This window comes from Lissotriton helveticus, chromosome 8 (assembly GCF_964261635.1).
Source record: "Lissotriton helveticus chromosome 8, aLisHel1.1, whole genome shotgun sequence".
Lineage (NCBI taxonomy): Eukaryota > Metazoa > Chordata > Amphibia > Caudata > Salamandridae > Lissotriton > Lissotriton helveticus.
Window position 1 is genome coordinate 801,035,769 of NC_136069.1, and position 18,416 is coordinate 801,054,184.

General features: G+C 42.0%; 1 protein-coding gene across 3 annotated transcripts in view; it reads left to right on the top strand.

The window, feature by feature from the left end:
- CLYBL (citramalyl-CoA lyase) overlaps positions 1–18,416 on the top strand; it is a 2,321,716-nt gene that overhangs the window by 1,826,080 nt on the left and 477,220 nt on the right. For all 3 annotated transcript variants that reach the window (XR_013599874.1, XM_078657618.1, XM_078657619.1), the window contains one exon: positions 2,241–2,334. Coding sequence is in view for 2 of the 3 variants with exons in the window: in XM_078657618.1 (XP_078513744.1) it covers positions 2,241–2,334 (94 nt within the window). In the remaining variant the exon portion in view is untranslated. The remainder of the gene's footprint in view (positions 1–2,240; positions 2,335–18,416) is intronic.

Sequence of the window (18,416 nt, forward strand, 5' to 3'; positions counted from 1 at the left end):
CAGGTGGACGTTGAAATGTAGGGGTGAGATGATTGAGCCTTGAGGGACTCCTGCTTTAATGTTGTGGGGTTTAAAGGAGAATGGGAGGGGTTATTATTCAATATTTGTTTTATTTTGTAGGTAGGATGTAATCCACATGAGAGCTGGGCTCTCTATTCAGGCTTCCTTAAGTCTGTGGATGACGGTACAATGCTCCACTGTGTCAAAGGCTGCTGCAAGGTCTAAGGGAAAAGGGCAGCAACTCGGTTCTGGTCCACTGTGTTTTTATGGTCATCCCTGAATATCTCCAGGGGACCCTAGCCCAATTCTTTAATTAGAGGGGCCCTGTAATGTTGTTCTAGGACCTAGAATAAACACACTGGCTCACTAAATGTATCTTTGTATCTTGTTATGTTTTTAATCATATGACAGGGACCCTCTAATTGAATAATTGGGTTAGTACCCCTGCGCACCGGAAGCTGGTGTCATTCGGCTCCGCTTGGCGTCATCAGCATCGTCCGTGCCAGAAGTGACTTGAGGGTGCCTATATAGGTTTCACACTAGCTCGCTGACATCGGTTCTTTTCTTTTCGCACCAGTTAGTGCAGATCCAGAAAAAAACGACCCCGACACTTTTTGACTGATCTTTTTCAACCTTTTGCCAAAGATTTGTTTGGGACAGTGTCACCTGGTGTGGCATGGTTGTCTGCAAGGAAGGCTTTTTTTAAGCCCTGTTGCACCTGTCATCGCAAATATTGGTGACTGACCCACACCTTGTATGCCTCTGGTGTCTCGAGCGTGACCACGACATCAAGACTTGCTTCGATTGTCGCGCCATTCACCCCAAGGCCTTGAGGGAGCGGACCCTCAAGCTTCTTACCATTTGGCGTGCGACTCCGCAATGGTCTCGATCCCGGTCAAAAGGAAGGCCCCGAGTAAGTCCCACATAAAGAAAAAAAATAAGAAGTCAAAGAGGTCTTCAACTTCGCCCTGTCGTCGAAGTAATCTGACGAGATATGGGAACCTCAGTATGAGCATGCAAGGCCTGGCTCCTCGGTTGAGCCTGCGCATGCACCGTCTGTGCGCCTCCCCAAGTTTCCTAGAGCCAGAGTGACCCCCCAACTCTGGAGGTTTTATAAGGCCGTGCACCTCTTTTTTGGGGGGCCATCCCCACTGGTGTGACCTCAGGTCCAGCTGTGTTGGAAGGGGCCTCTACTGGTTTTTCAACTGCAGTTTTGCCCCTTGCATAAGTCTGGCCCCTTGGATTCAAGAACAGATCTAAACCGTTGCAGGTTGAACCCCATAGTACTTTAGTCCTGAGTTTTGCTGTAACAGTGTAATGCCATACACTGTAACCTTGCTTCACACCAGTGGAACAAACTGCAGTAAATCCCAGCTCACAAAGCTAAGATGGGCACATTTTGTTTCCAGGATCGTGGAGTTCTGCAGTATTTTGTATAATACAGTGGTAACTTCATCGTAAGACTGTATGCAGCCTCTCATCCATAGGCTATCTCCGTGTCACCATCTCCTTTGCCGGGCTTGAAGTGCCATATGCCTTAGCCATAAAACAACATGTTCAAAGTCTGCCATATAGATCATGGAGTTTAAACTTCCAGAATTTCCCGTACATATCAAATGGAACTCTAATGAGGTTTCACCTCATTGCAGTTCTTTTCTCGCACCGTTTCCCGTGATTACACTAATGGTGAACAAGCCAGATAAGTATATTTACATATTTTTTCACAGATCATTTTTGCCATATCCTACATGTGAAATTTCAACAATCCTTAACCTAACCGTTTTAATTTGATATGTTGACATTCTAAATGTACATTTTGCAAGGCTCTCAGAAACGTGCCCATTGAAGGCCTACCATTACGCTTTTTATGACGTTTTGGATTAACAAAATGCATTTGGCATTTTTTTGTTATTGAACTAGATAAAGTGAATATTTAGATACCAGATGAATTGAATATTTGTTACACATTAATGAAAAGCGAGTTTTGCTCCGTGGTGCCCATGAACAAGGGAGTTATTTGCCACTGAGAACTGTTTTTATTTTGGTTGCAAAAGTGCATTTTCCTCTACGGACCTTCTATAAATCGTTGTACATATTTAAAACACAGGTACGATTAAAGTTTCTTTAACATTGTGCTGTAAACACTTAAGTAAAATTATACCACTAGATATTCTTTAAAAAGAGTACAGCTATTTACTCGCTGTTCTCTGGTTCTGACACATTGTATTTTTATTTTAAAGGATGTTTGTGAAGAAGCCTTAAGGGTCGGCCCACAAGTTGGTCTCCATCTGGACGGTGTCGTTTTTGGAGCCGAAGATTTCCGTGCCAGCATAGGTTGTCATAAACATTATTTTACCTTTCGCTTTGTTTTTCTGTAATGTTCTTGGCCTTTAATATTAACAATGAAAATGTTTCACAATTTAGCTTCCATGTTGTCATTCACGAATGTTAGCGGGATCTCTAAGAAACCTTGTCCTAAAAAAAAGAATTATTTCTCTCACGTCCCGAATCTTTCAGATTCACACCTTGATCATTCAGGTGTCAAAATCCTGCTCACACAGTAACCTGTGTAACTCGATGGATTTAGGAGAGTCTGCCTGCAGATCTGGCAGAACATTCTTAGGGGCGTTTGCAGTGTTGGGGCTCAAATGCTTTTCAGAATCCTCTTGCGGAAATACAAAACACACACGTATCCCTTATAAAATTTGGTTCAGTGAATTAAACGCTCATTGCTGACAGTCAGCTATAGTTCCATATATTTAACTCCAGTTAGAGCAACTCAGCTTTCCATCCATCCAAGGTCGGTAATTGGAGTACCACAGAGTATACATTATTACTTCAGGACAATAAAGAACATGTGCCTGATGTTTCATGAAGTTGCTATAGCACTAAAGTAGGATCGATTTGATTGGGAGTAGTGCCTTAGAGCTGGTCCTCTCTCTACAGGAACATTCAAAGATACATCGCTCACAAGTCCTACAAACCTCTGTAAATTAAAAAACTGCAACAAGGAATCCGTGCAGGACCACCATCAACTAGGGACTACATGAAAGGAAAAAAAAATTCCACATGTTTCGACATTGCAAGGTAAAGTCTGTCTTAGCCCTTTTCCATTTTGTAGGGCTCACGCAGGCAGTCTACAATAGATGTCGTGTCTATGGACAGTGCCTCAGAAGAGCTGTAAGGGGATTTAGTTCAGTCATGGTGTTGCACACCTCTCTTAGCTTAAGCAAAAATTACATGACAAAATTCTTCTGAGATAGTGAATACCCACATCATCTGAAACTAATGGGTCAATGACAGCTGACAACGTGTCCACTCACTCAAGTATGTTTCAGAGAACGTATATTACTGAGTCGAGTATGACATAGCCATTGTACCTAAAAACTGTATTCTCCTGAGATGAGAATTCAGTTTCTTTTATAAGTTACAGGGGCCGTCAAGTACTAACTGATGAATCAAAATTCACAATTGAGTCTGGTCAACAAGACAATGCTTTCAATAAATGTGAAGCATATTAGGCTCTGCAAGAACGACAGAAAATTGTTATTTTTACACAATAAAGATGTATTAAAGGTTAAAAGTTTACAGAAGGCAAAATCAGATTAGCATTGATTATTCAAAGTATGAATGCATCAAAAAACTTTTAAGATCACATCAAACCAAAATCATATAAGAAAGAGGATGAACCAGTATAAGCTCACCTCAAAAGGAAAGGACATAAGAAAGCCAATCTCTCACTTGGGAGATTACTGTAAGGGCCAGATGCATCAACAAACCATTTTGCGATTTCCTAATTGCAAATCCTTATGATTCGCAATTAGAAAATTGCAAAACGTATTGCATGTGAGTGTGTTTAAAACTTTCTGCGATTCCTAGGGGATCGCAAATGTCCTACCTCATGAATATTAATGAGGTAGGTCGTAATTTGCGGCCCCCTAGGAATCGCAAAAATCACAGGGATGGTGGCCTGCTGGGTTCAGCAGACCACCATGTCCGCGATTGCTTTTTAATAAAGCAATCTTTTTTTTGTAAAGCAGCCCGTTTTCCTTAAAGGGAAAGAGAAAATTAAAACTTTTCCTTTCATTTTTTGAGAGCAGGCAGTGGTCCGTGGGACCACTGCCTGCTCTTAGGAAATACATTTACAGTCATTCACTAAATGTCTACTTGAAGTAGGTGGTAACATTTGAATGTTTTGCGCCAGCATTTCGGTCGCAAAACATTCATGCATACCAATGCGATTCGGTATTCGGAAGGGACGTCCTAAACATGCCCCTTCCTAATAGCAAATCGCAAACCCATTTTGCGATTCGGTAACAGGTTACCGAATCGCAAAATAGGGTTTCCTGCATCAGAAGAGCATTTTTTTGCATTCTCAAATGGCCGATTCTGAGAATTGGCTGTTTGAGAAGGCAAAAACGGCTTGATGTACCTAGCCCTAAATCTTCTATTCTGCTCTGCTATAAGCAGCATCAAGAAACAGACTGCTCTGAAATCTGAAAGGATCCGAGTTGCTTAGTCAGCTCTGCATCATATTAAATTGCACAATTTTAACATTTGCTGCACCTACACACAGTTCACATGACACTATCCATTCAGGTTAAAGCGGAATGATACAATTATGTGCTTGTTAGCTTCTCAGGACTCTTCATAGTACAGCTTCTTTTAGGGTCCTTCAACCCTAGACTGCCTGTACAGGGTCCAGCCTGTACTCTGCAGGTGTCTTTGTGTATGTACTATTCATTAAAATATTCCATGATTTTCACAAAGAAAGAAAACATTTCACATTGCAATGAAAGCAAAAGAACATTGCATTCAATAATGAGGACTCCAGCTTCACTGAGAAAATATTTTTTCACGTCACAAAGCAAGATGGCAACCAAAGTTAGCCATTTTAAAATGCAGGCCTTCATTAGCTATTAGTAAATCTAAATATGAATATTCATAGTTAGTAATATTTGCATGTTCATGTGTTAATTTTATTTAATGCAAAACTTTTACAATGACAACCTCACCCATTGCATCTCGATATTTAGGCTCTTACAATCATTATCAGTCAGTATTAAACCTAGATTCTCAGGCCACTGTGACCTTATTTTTTCACTTGAAGGATTTGTTAAGGGAGTTCATTTCTAGAAAGCTTTACAAGGAGTGTCTTTTGCTGGGGTAGGTGGGACTGTTGAAAAGCCAACTCATGAACCTATACTCACAATGCTTCTAACCCCAGCCATATGACCATATGATTCAATCAATCAATCAATCAAAACAACTTTATTCGGTTTTACGAAAAGAAAACCATAAAAGTTACAAAACAATCACATCTCATTTAAAACTTGATACATTAAAAATACAGTTAGAAACAAGCACATCTCATATCAACCTTGATACATTAAAGTTACAATTCATATCAATAAATATGGAACAGATGGATCTATATAAGAAAAAGTCACATTTACCAGGTATACAAACAAGAGGTGCCCTCTCCCGTTAAAATAACTAAAATTCCAGGCAAGCCCTTGTTCTTACTGTGGATTTTAAGTAGCCAACAATAAAAAAAAATACAGTCTAGCTTCAACAGTTGCAGGTACAGAAGTGCTGGGTGGATTTGGCTAAAATTCAACCTCTTTAAAATGGGAAATAAAAAAGGTCTCTGTGGTACCTCGTAAAATTTAAAGAGTAACATAAAGTGTAGCAGGTCCTGTGGAGACACACCGTCGCAGCCACAGGGTGCTAACACCTGTCCTCTGCTGCATCCTTTTGGAGCGGCAAGTAACAAATGAAAAAGATCCAAGCGAAACCTGGACAATAAAAACCGCTCATATGTGGACAGAGAGCTCAAGAGGGAACACTCTGTTGATAGGTTGGTTTTTAGAGCCAAAAATTTGCGAACGCTGGGTTTTCGCAGTTCCAACTCATCTCTGTCTAACTTCCTAATACAGATAAAGGCTTTCTTGACAAACTCCACATCCATTTTTACAATGATGTCAAGATTTTTTTTAAAGTTCAGGGCGACCCAACTCTGCAAAGCAGCCCCTTATGTAATTCAGCCATGGAATCCGGGACATATGGTCGAGGCTCACACTATCAGTTATAATCTGCTGGCTGAGAGCTAGTTCTTTATTCAGCCAGCACTTGAGCCAAAACACTAGAGGGCGCAGAGCTAGGGTGTCACATAAGAAAGGTACCCCCAAGTTTGACGATCCGTTTGGCACACCCAGCAGACGTTTTAGAAAGTTATTCTCGACCACCTGTAATACATCTGTGGTGGTGTATCCCCAGATTTCACTGTCGTAGCAGGCAGTTGCTACACCTTTAGCCTGGTAAATTTTCAACATGGCTGCAATCGGGCACTTGCCCATCTTTGCAGCAAACTTAAAAATGGCAGAAGTTATTCTGGAGAACTCCCCCTTTTTCTTCTGAATAAGGGGCCCCCACTTCAGGCGGTTGTCCAATAAGACCCCCAGGTATGAAATCACTGTTGTCAAAGGGACCTTCTCTGGACCTACTGTGAAAGGGTACTTTTTCATCGGCCGTTAACCTAACTGCAAAATATAGGATTTAGCGTTATTGATTGCCAGATCTCGAGACCCCATGAATTTTAAAAAGGTGTCTAACAAAGTTGGGAGTCCCCTGGCGGTTCTGGCTATGAGGACCGCATCATCTACATATAGTAGGACGGGGAGACCCCGTCGCCCTACATGTGGGAAGTCTGCCCCTGTGCCCACCAAGGGTCCGTCAAGCTAATTTATATAAAAATTAAACATAAAAGGGGCCAAAATGCAGCCTTGCCGTACCCCTCTTTCGATTTGAAAATCCCTAGACACCCGGAGATCTTGGGCATATCTAACATTCGCTTTGTTGTCCCTATGTAGATCCACTAGGAAGTTCAAAATGTTATCTTCCACCCCCATGGCCCTCAAGGACTGCCACAGCTTGGCTCGATTAACGCAGTCAAACGTGGATGAAAGGTCCGTGAAAGCCAGGTATATTGTGCCTGGGCGAGCCATCATATATTTACCGAAAATCAGGTAAAGGTTTAGACATTGGGCCACTGTCGACCGCCCTGGGCGAAACCCATATTGGATGGCGGAGATTATGTTATGCGCCTCTGCCCAGGAAGATAATCTTTCCAATAGTACTCCTCCCACCACTTTTACTACTGAATCTATAGCAGAAAGTGCTGTTGCAATCCCCCTTTTTGAACACTGGCACAATGGTTGAAGTAGCCCAGGATTCCGGGCAACCGTCCCTGGCAGCAGCATTAAGAGCTGCTACAAGGATTGGTGCCCAGAAAGATGGGTCTGATTTATAGAGATCCAGAGGGATGCCATCTGGACCCGGGGCCTTGTTACTGGTTAGGCCAGCAATCCCCGCCTCCACCTCTATCTGCTCAAAGGTCACGCTGTCGGTTTTATATTCCCTAGTTGACTGTCCATGGGGAGCCATAGAGCCCCTAAACATAGTTTGAAAATGGGACACCCATTCTTCCTCCATGATGTGGGAGCCTAGGTCACCACCTGTGTCTTGCGTAAACAGTAGTCTATTGACAATACCCCAGAACCTTGAGCTATTCCCTAGGGTACTCGTTTCTAACAGCTCTTTCCATGTCTCCTCCTTAAGAGCTGCCTTGCGTGTGGCTAAGACCTATTTGTATTCTGTGAGACACGCACGTATATATGGTTGGTTTCTCGGGGTAACATTCAGGGCCTCCTTCAACTTTCTTGCTGCCTGGGAGCAGGATGAATCAAACCATCTCGTGTTTGGGGTAACTGCCTTGCGAGCTGGTGCACTTAAAAGTTCTCCTGCCTTAATAGAAATGGTATTAAAGGCACTGAGAATATCTCTCAGTAGGGTACCTGGCGAGACACAGAGGACAAATTCGGCAGCACAAGTGTCTCTCACCTCCTTGTAAAAACATCGGGATCAATCTGCGACCATTTAAGACTGCGCCTACCGTCCATTGGTCTAAACTTTCCCGATATCACTACACTAGATTTTCTAATTAAAAGTGGGCCACTCAGGTGTACACAGAGAGGATTGTGATCACTATATACACTATCCCCAATGGTGAACCCATGAAATAGAGACTGGATTGGTGATGAGATTAAAATATGATCAATGAAAGATCCACTGCCTCTCCCTTTAAAGGAAGGGACCAGAGCTTTACTATAAGGGGTGGAGAGAGATATTAATGTCAATAGGTCAAATTTATTGAGTAGGTTGTTCAGTTCTTCCCCCTGGGTAGAGTGGACCCCCCCCCCCACATTCGGTGGCATCCTAAATCGACCATTACAGTATTCTTCGGGTCACCACATGGGTGTATGTTAAAATCACCCAACACCATTAGAGAATGTGAAATAAAATCACATGTCTTCCTTATGTAGAAGGCCAACTGGTGGTGTTGCATTCCCCATGTGTACTATTCAGTGTGTTATAAAAGTTGATCAAGCCCATACTGGTTTTTCCATTCATAAGAACCAAGGCCGGGAGACCCTGACTAGAGAATGGAAGGATCCGGACCTGAAAGTCCAGTCCCAAGGATATATAAATGACCAGACCGCCCTTAGGTCTGCCATGTACTGACGGGGAGGCAGGGACAAAAAAAGCCTTAAATCCCTCCAAAAACAGATTGCAATTCACCAGCCATGTCTCCTGAAGACAAATTACAGAAAATTGCCTAACAAACTGCTGCCATATGGGGTCCTGGAATTTTTCTGCCAAACCTGCTATGTTCCCTGATAAAACATTGTTATCCGGTTTGCTGGGGGTCACCATATGACTCACTAGCTGTAGCTATTTGAGAAACACTGTGCTGATGTTCTGTTGTGACCCTACATAACTTGTCATGCCTAATCCTCAGGTCAGTTTGGGGCGACACCCTCACTCTAGTAAGTAACTTGCTATTGTGTGTTGTAAGGCAGCGAAAGAGGAAGGTGTTGTTAGCCTCATCAGTAGCTCGCCTATGTTCCCTCTCAAACGAGGGCTGTTAAGTAGGGAAAAAATATAGCCGCTGACTAACCACTGTTTACATAAAAAAGAACAAGAAACAAGAACCCATAAAAACAATAAAAAATACTGACTTAGGGCCAGATGTAGGTAGCCCAATACCGGTCGGAAACGGCCGAAAATACAGATTTTCGGCCGTTTCCGACCGGCATTGGGCTATGGAGATGTAGGGGCTCAAAAAACATACAGATTCGGTAATTTTACCGAATCGGTAAAATTACAGAATCGGTAAATTTACAGATTCTGTCAATTTTACCGAATCGGTAAATTTACCAATCGGTAAAATTACAGAATCTGTATTTTCAGATGTAGGTAGCACTTTGAACAGTGCTTCAGGCCTTTCAGGATTCGGTATTTACCATGTAATACAATTGTATGGTAAATACCGAATCCCTGTGTACATGCACATCTGTGCATGTACACCTGTGCCATGTGGCACACAGACATGCCCTAAGGGCATGTCTGTGTGCCACATGGCGCACAAGCCAGTTACAGGGTTGCAACAGGGTGTTGTCCCCCTTTGCAATTCTGTATTTTTACCGTTTCGGTAAATACCGATTCGGTATTTGCTATTGAATCCTATGGGTTTCAAGGTCCATAGGATTCAATAGCAAATACCGATTCGTTATTTACCGAATCGGTAAATACCGAATCTTACCGATTCGGTAAAAAATACCGATTTATTACCTATATCTTATTTACCGATTTATAAATACCGAATCGGTAAAATTCGGTATTTAGGAATCGGTAAATAAGATTTACCTACATCTGGTCCTTAATCACTATCAGATTCTAGTGGCAAAGCATGGCTTGTCCTTCCCTGTCTGTTTTGTTAGGGACCCATTTGGTATTATTGTTTGCTAATTTTCTGAGGAAAAGCCTCGTCGTCTTTTGTGAAGTACAGGAAATCGCTCTTTTAGAGAATGTTTAACTTTTACTGTTGGATGTTTTGTCTGTTAGCACTAGTGTTCTTGAGGGGGCAGGAACAGACTTTACATTCTCAGCTCTCTCTGAACAATCTTGAAAGATGAAGAAAAACCAAAACACAGAAGCCAGCAGGTACCACAGCAGCTTTTATTGCTCAGGATTTTTCTAGGACTTGCTCCTTGTTTCTGTAGTCCTGGATGAAGACAATAATAGTTCTAGAAGGACTATAACTTTTCGGTTTCTGTAGAGGATCCTATGTGCTCTTGCAATGTACAAGTCCTGTTGAGCCTCGGAGGTGTTTGATATAATAGTATGTCTAAAATCAGTCACAAACTTCTTTTTTTTTATTTTTTTTATATTTTTATTAAACATTTTCTAAAAAAAAACACAACATTTTTCCGCATATTCCTGTATATGTTACAGCACACACCAGTTTCGCAAGTGGTTGCATACATTACAGCATTGCTCTGTTACATTGTGACATACGGAATCCACCAAACATATGAGCGATATGTACTACCCATTACAATATAACAAAACAAAAGAAGGAGAAACAGCATATATAGGGTATTATGACAGCCTTCCACCCATTATCCTAGATTTAACCTGTTATTTTTCCACCTTGTAATAGGTTGCCATATTCTGTTACCTAATAACTTGCTCTCCTACCTTTCCTAGCATATATTGCTTTTTCTAGATTGTACATAGACAGAAGGCTTGCGATCCAAACTTGAAACGGGGGGGGGGAGCCTTGTCCAACCAGTTTCTTGCTATACATATGCGATAAACCGCAAGTGAAACAAAAATAAATTCTACTGGCAGAACATCTGCCGTGTCCCCTACCCCCAAAATAATTAATTCATCTGTAAGTTTTATCTTGATCCTAAGTGACTTATCCAAAAACTCTTCAATAGCCTTTTTCAAGGTGAACAATTGAGGACACTGCGAAAACATATGTACAATATCTGCTTCATTTGAGTCGCAACGGGGGCATGTTATTCCGGTTGTACCGCCCCACTGGGCGATTCTAGCCGGGGTGTGATATAATGAGAACACTGTCTTATAGTGTTGTGATTGCAGGGTAGCTGAGCATAGCACCGTTCTGCCCAGATCTAAGGATAACTGAAAGTTTTCTAGCCCTGACCCCAGTTTTTCTGACCATTTTTGTGCATATTTCCCCCTTTCATCAGTTTTACTATCCTTCAGTTTGGCGTATAGCTGTCTTATCGTGCATTTGTTAGCAGTTTCTATGTATTCCATGACTCTACATTGACCCAACCCTGCCCGACCGCCCTGCTTTTGCATTAAAAAACTTCTTATTTGGAGATATTTATAGAAACTTTGGTGCTTTAACCCAAATTTCGTTTGTAACACCCCAAACTGTAGCATATTCCCCTGGCTGTCAAGCAGATTCCCTATTTTCACTATACCCTTGTTATGCCAGTCCCTCATAGTAATGTCCCTAAAAAGGTCCCTCTGTAATGAGGAGTTTGTGTACAGTCGTGTATAATTATTATACCTTCCTAGACCAAATTTTTTTGTCATTCCTTTCCAAACCCTATAGCGTCTTAAACCGTGTACGTTTAAAATAACTAAAGTCAGTTGTGTTTAAAAACCCATTCTCTGCCCCCTCTCCAAGTAATGTAGTGTAAACATTAGTAAATCCAGTATTGGCTTCCATTGTGTATTTTGTACCTCCCCCGCCTATCAACCCCTGACAATACTGCATTACGGCAGCCCAATAATAGAGCCTAAAGTCTGGTGCCCCCCAGCCGCCTTTTTCTCTAGATACCGTTAAATGTCTATAGGCTCTCCTTGTCTTCCCTTTAACCCAAATAAATTTATTCAAGATCGCTTCTAGCTTATTGAACCATATGTTGTCAAAAAATAACGGAATCAACCTAAACATATACAGAATTTTTGGGAATGTTACCATTTTTATTACATTGATCCGGCCCATCAAGGTCAGATGCAAATAATTGATTCTTTCCGTATTTGCTTTCACTTTTGCCAACAATGGACTCATATTAATTTCAACTAGCCTATCTAGGTCGGCTGTAATCTTGACACCTAAGTACATAACTTCGGGAGCTACTCTTATGTCCTGAAAGTACACCCAGTTATTTTGTATAATTTGTGTTTTTCCTTTATTAAGTGAATATCCTGACACTGCCCCAAAAGCTACAGCCTCCTGTTCAATTTCTGAAATAGCTAACCCTGGCTCTGGGGTAACCACCGCCACGTCGTCTGCATAAGCAAGTGTTTTGTATTCATAGTCATGCAACTTTATCGGGAGAATGTTAGGGTTCCCTTCCAGTCTGCGCAGAAGTGGGTCAAGATATAAGGCAAATAACAGTGGCGAGGCCGGGCAGCCCTGCCGTGTGCCTCGTCTTATACATATTTCTGCAGTATACCCTCTGTTTATCCTCACCTTCGCCGTAGGTTCTAAGTACAGCGCCTGTATAGCCTTTATATAGCTTGCTCCTACCCCAAACCACTCTAAGGCCTTCCACAGGTACCCCCAGGAGACCCTGTCAAAGGCCTTCTCTGCATCCAAGAAGATGGCCGAAGCAGGGTCTCCTGTGGCACCTGCAGCATCTAATATGGTGACCATCTGCCTTATATGTTGTGTAGTCCCCTTCCCGGGTATAAATCCGTGTTGTGTTGTACATACCAGACCCTCAATTACCCTACTTAGTCTTTGTGACAATGCCTTGGAGTAGATTTTTGCATCGGCATTCATAAGTGTTATTGGCCTATATGAACCGGGATCCAAATGTGATTTGTTTTTTTTCAAAATTACAATGATGTTTGCTCCGGCCCATGATTGTGGAATATGTTCCCCCCTCTGTGTTTGGCTTAATGTTTCCATCATGTCAATCAGTCACAAACTTCTTAATGGGTTCATTACCCTTGGTACTTCCGGTATCCCCAAGAAATGTGGGCTAGATTCGTGAGATCTTTTCATGACATCTTCGGTTTTACAGTTCAGGTAGTGGAGGGCCCCAAGCATATTTTTTAAAGAATATTTGTACAACTGTCTTCTAGGAGCTCCATCTTCTGCATGACTGCCACCACCCTAATGGAGAACGTTTCACGTCTCTTGCAGAGAGTTTCCAAATGCCTTGATTTTCCCCAGGTCTTAGTATCTTCCAACAAGTCACTGGTTTACTGCTCTTATGCCAACATACTCCCATTGTTCTTTATGAAATCTAGAGCTGGCAACATTGTTCCTTTTTGCCTTCTCAATGTTTGAGAGGTAGGAAGAGGGGGAGAGAAAGGGAGATGTGAGAGATTGTTGCTCCGAATCATAGTCACGTCTGAGTTCTGGTATGAATTCCCAATTCCAGAGTAAATCTAATCACTGCGGCTGCTGCCCACTGTTGGTCTTTCCATCAATTAACAGTAAGTCCATTGGTTTTGTGTCAGTCTGCTACCTTCAGGGGAAAGAGGTCTTGTTCTGTGCCCCAGAATTGTGCCTTTACTGTTACTGATCCCAATATAGTGCCTTGGTATTCTTGCTGTTCCACTCAGCTGTGAATAACTTCTTCTTGGGTAAGTTAGCCAACACCCAAGGTCAGTTTTGTTTGTGACTACATTGGATGTGCATTACTTTAGTCTTAGCCGAGCCAATGCTCTGTGAGCAAGCACTGCCAAAGGAGGATCAGGCTTTTATTCCATTATTGCCTCTATGGAATGGCTGCTGCCATCTCTATGCACGTCTGTTCTCCATGGAATTCCACTTTTGTCCGTTGTACCCCCAAGAAGGTAATCCTGGGATTACCATTGTGGCTTTTATTGCTGAGGCACGGGCAACTCTAATATGCACTGTGCATATTTATAAATATATCTTGCAATGGTGGTGCATGGCACATATATATGTACTACTGATCACCACTGATCTTTACAAAACACTGTAAAATTAACACTAAAATAATTGCAACAGAAGTCACAACATATATAAACTGAAAACCGGAATTCCTAACTATAATATCAAGAGACATTTCTGAGAGTTGTACTCTATGCCACCATTTAGGTCCTTATTGGTGATAACTCCAAGCCCCTTACCATTCCATGTAAATGTTATGTACAGCAGCAGCTCCTACTGGACCTGGGTGGTGGGGCGGGGGTACGAACAAAAAACAGGATCTTTGGAGCCAATCACAACACTGCAATGCAGTTGGGTGCCACTGAGCTCTTTGCCAGGGCTGGTTTTCGTCCGATTTTGTTACAGGGCTGATATTGCAGCTATGCTGCAAAAACGGCCCATTAACAAAAACGGCCCCCAGAGGCCCAAAACCGCCCCCCCCCCCCCCCCTTGCGGCGCACCGGGGGATTGCCCGGTGTCCGCTACGGCCAGTCCGGCCCTACACCTGCATAGATATACCATAGCTGGGGATTTTTCCAGGTGCGGCTCCTCGCTGAGGCGTTAGAGTGTCACCCCACTGCTTTAAAGCAGTTCAAAGAATAGAAAAAATGATAATAACGGAACGATATTATAATTTTTTTTTAGTATTGCACTTGCCGCCAGGTTAGAGTGGGGGTTGTCTGGGCTCCCCTGACATCGGGGAGGAGGAGTGGTTGCTGCACTCTAAAGTGCACATGACTGTTTGGCCGGCCGTCTCGGGCCCGCCAAACAGTCATGCGCACTTTACATGTTCTCCACCCAGGCTATCTTACGACCTGGGTGGAAAACATGCCCCGGCTCCCACTCCCTCTCTGAGCGCCGAACTACAGGGCTCAGTCCAATCACAACGCTACTATCAGCAGCGTTGTGATTGGCTAGGGGAGTCTGGAAACCGGGGTGCTTCCAGTTCCTGCTTCCTGAGGAGGAGAGGTGGTGGGTGGCGACGGCATCCAGCAGGTAAGTTTGCTTTTTTCTTTTTTATTTATTTCCTAACCCCCAATCTGCCCTCCGCCACCTCCCCCCCCCCATACCAACCACCACTAATATTTTCCTTTAAAAAGACGTAACATACGTTTTCAGGGAAAAAAATCACAGCACAGTTCCAAAGGGAGTTGCAAACAGGCAACAATTTTTGGGAATACATTAAATGGCAGGTAGCTCTCCATATTTCGGAACAAGTACTGGTAGATAGCAGTAAAGCTGCCAAATATTGCAGCTTGAAGGAAGCTGGTAGGTCTATTTAATATCTTGCTAATATTAAGATTCCGCAGTCATAAGTAAATTCCGAGTATGTATGTTGGTGTTTACTTGGTTGTACATTACTCAATAATACCGGCTTTTATTTAAGAAACATGCATTATTTAATACGGAAGCATGACCCCTGGAGCTAAATAATTCTCAATTACCTGACCAGAAGAGTGTAAAAAACATTTTTTTTATTGGAAAGTGGAGTGCTGAGGAAGAAATTACCTTTACTCTCTCTGTCACATAATATCTTATATATAATATAATATATAAGAAAAAAACCAAGATAGACTGACACAAGAATAGCGCAGCACATCTAAAGTCTACAATGCATAGAATTTTGCATTTTGTTATAATAAAGGCCTAGAACATAATAAAAGTATCCATTGCATTAACATTATGAAATGGTGTGTGGCCTTAGAGGTGGTGAAAAACTAAAACGCTGCTAGTGTTGTTTGTTATAACGGCGTTTGACTTCCTAACCCCATTGTTCTATTTGATGTTTTAAATACATTTCAACTTAATGATTTTCAAATTTGCCTTTCACTTTAACAAGTTTTGTGTAAAACATTGGGTTTGTCCATAGGAAAGCGTCGTGTATTTTTCAAAGCAAATTTCTCCCTTTTCAGAGGTTCGAGTCATAAATCTTTTTGTAGATCTGTCCCCGCCTCATCATCAAGGCATTGTGCATAGCTAGGGAAGGCAACACATCTTTTCAAGGACAACCCTGATTGTATTATTGTTCCATCAGATTCATTGGTGTGGCTCACACTTCACACCCAATCGGGAGTGGCGGGGTTCAGTTCAGAACAAGCTGCTGTGATATGTGTGAGAAGCTATATTGTGGCGTTGTATAGAAGTGAGTTAAAGGCCTCTCGCCTCTCAGTGGTCATCAGCAATAATTTTGCCCATTCAAGAGGGAAAGCAGCGACATTTCCCTGGGGACCGCATGTGTGACAAAGAATTGTAGCTGTGGAAGTACAAGTCTTTTCTCAATGAGGCTTTTCAGAGTAGAACAGCTCAGTTCATTTGTTTAATGATCGTAAAGCACAAAGCAGAAGTAAAATAGTTAACACCACTTTCATGTTGAAATATCACATGCGTAACTTGAGAAACTAATGTGCAACATAGAGTGTCAAGAGCTCTATTGTGCTTCATTGTGTTCCATAGTTTACACAATTTCTTTGCATTGCTACAACACTGCCATACATTGGCTGCGCACTTTTATGTTAGCATGCTTTTCTTGTTAACATTTTACTTTATACTTCAGTCAATCCTTCTTTTTTTACCATATTTCTCATTGTTCTCCCAATTTGTATTTCTTCCTTTATTTTACTTTCTTATTTACATGTGTTTCTCTTGTCTCTTAGCTCTTTTTCCTTGCCATATTCATGCTAATTTTCCTTTTTTTCGTGTGACTTTATCACTACCTCTTTTTCTTTGATTCTTTCAGGGTATTTTTATGTTTCTCTGGGTACTCTCTTGCTCTCAATCATTTTTCTTATTTTTTTCATTTCGTTTTGTTACATATTTCACTTTTGAGGGCGATAAAAGCGCACCTCTCCAGGTACAGAGGGGATTACAGTACATTTTTCAATAAAACATGATTATTAACACCACACAGTATAAGTGCACTTAAACCTGAACTATAGACAAGCACTGAGGCATGCATCTGGGGTGGAACAAACAAGGGCTCAATATGGACTTCGGAACAGTTGGAAAGGGTATCAGTCAGTTGGAAAGGGTAGACCCTGAGGAATTCCTGGCCTCAAGTAGTTGGATATACAAAGTTTAGCAAATTATGCAGACAGAGTAGGTTGGCAGGTCGAAAGTATTTGTTAATGACATACTTCAATAACTGAACATTTAGAAAACAAACAAAAATATGACTTCGGAGGCCACTAGAAATCAGTTCATATTGGGGTAATGTGCTTGAAGTGATCGCCTCATCTCAACATATGTTAATGTTAATGTTAATGGGCATTTGTAGAGCGCACTATCCCCGGGTGGCTTCATGGCGCTGAATAGACCGAGTAACTACCAAAAAAAGAGTTTAATTGTATGCTTGCACAAACAGCCAGGTCTTAAGAAGGCCTCTGAACTGCAAGATGTCAGTGCAGAACCGGATTTCCAGGGGGAATGAATTCCAGAGTTTGGGGGCAAGGACCTTCGCTTTGTAAAAGCTGAAGCTTCCTAGTTAAACATATATGGGGCTTTTTCGTGATGTAAATATGCTAATATGAAAGCATCAAGTATTGATTACAGATCCCTGGGCACAGGAAAATAGATTTGGGTCTTTCTGTACTCTTGGATAGTTACAATATTATCACTGTCGACTAAGATCTTCCCATGGTTGGGGGGGTTTAGTCAAAGGGTAATGGCCGGCTGTGCTTATTAGTGGAAGCACACTGTCAATCTTCCCTGTTCTCATCCTTGCCCCAGAACATCATCTTATTAGGTTTGTATTGTGTGGATCAAAATTTAAAGATGCAAGCATTTAATAATCAGTGCACTCCACAACTTTTCCAACTTAAGCGTAAGCCACTGTCTTCTTTATATTCAGCCTGATGTTTCAGTCAGAGACTCTGAGTAGTTAATGAATTTTGCCTAAGGAGCTATGGAGTGAGACATAGATCTGGCTGTTATCAGAATGCCTGTGGCCATACAATGTATTTTATCTGGTGACTCCCAGTGGCTCCATACACACATTGGTTATTTGGGGTAACCTCATTGACGAGTGGGAAATTGTCAAAAGGGATGGAGGATCACAAGTGATACATGATAGCATGTTGGATAACTCCTAGCATGAATAAATGTAGCAAATTTTACTCTACTCCCCATTTCCTGTAGATCTACTCGGGAACTGCAGGAGTACTGAGGAAAACATTGATAAATGCAAATTCCTTTTCAAACACTGCTTAAAAACTAGGAAATACTTGTGGATGCAATTTAATTTCTCCTATTTTGTTTGGCTGACAATTGTCGGAAGTGTGACAACTATACACTAATCAGTCCTTGTTTAGGCTCACACAATAGTCGAGCAACCCGTCCTGCTTGGCCATTCTCCTTTTTCAAAAAAACAAAAATGATCCTTATATTTTGCCCCTAATTGGTCCTCATTGATGAGGAGCAGCTCGATTGTCTAGTTAGAACATGGTCATGACCTAGCTGTGGACATAGACTTTCCACTAAGGGCCTGCTTACGAGTCTAGTGGTTTGAGGACTTCCAGAACCGCAGTGGTGCAGCGGTGGCAGTCCAGCCACCACCGTTCGGGCAGTCTGAACGCCCTATTATGAGTTGGGCATTCGGTCCATAATTGGACCGCCGGCT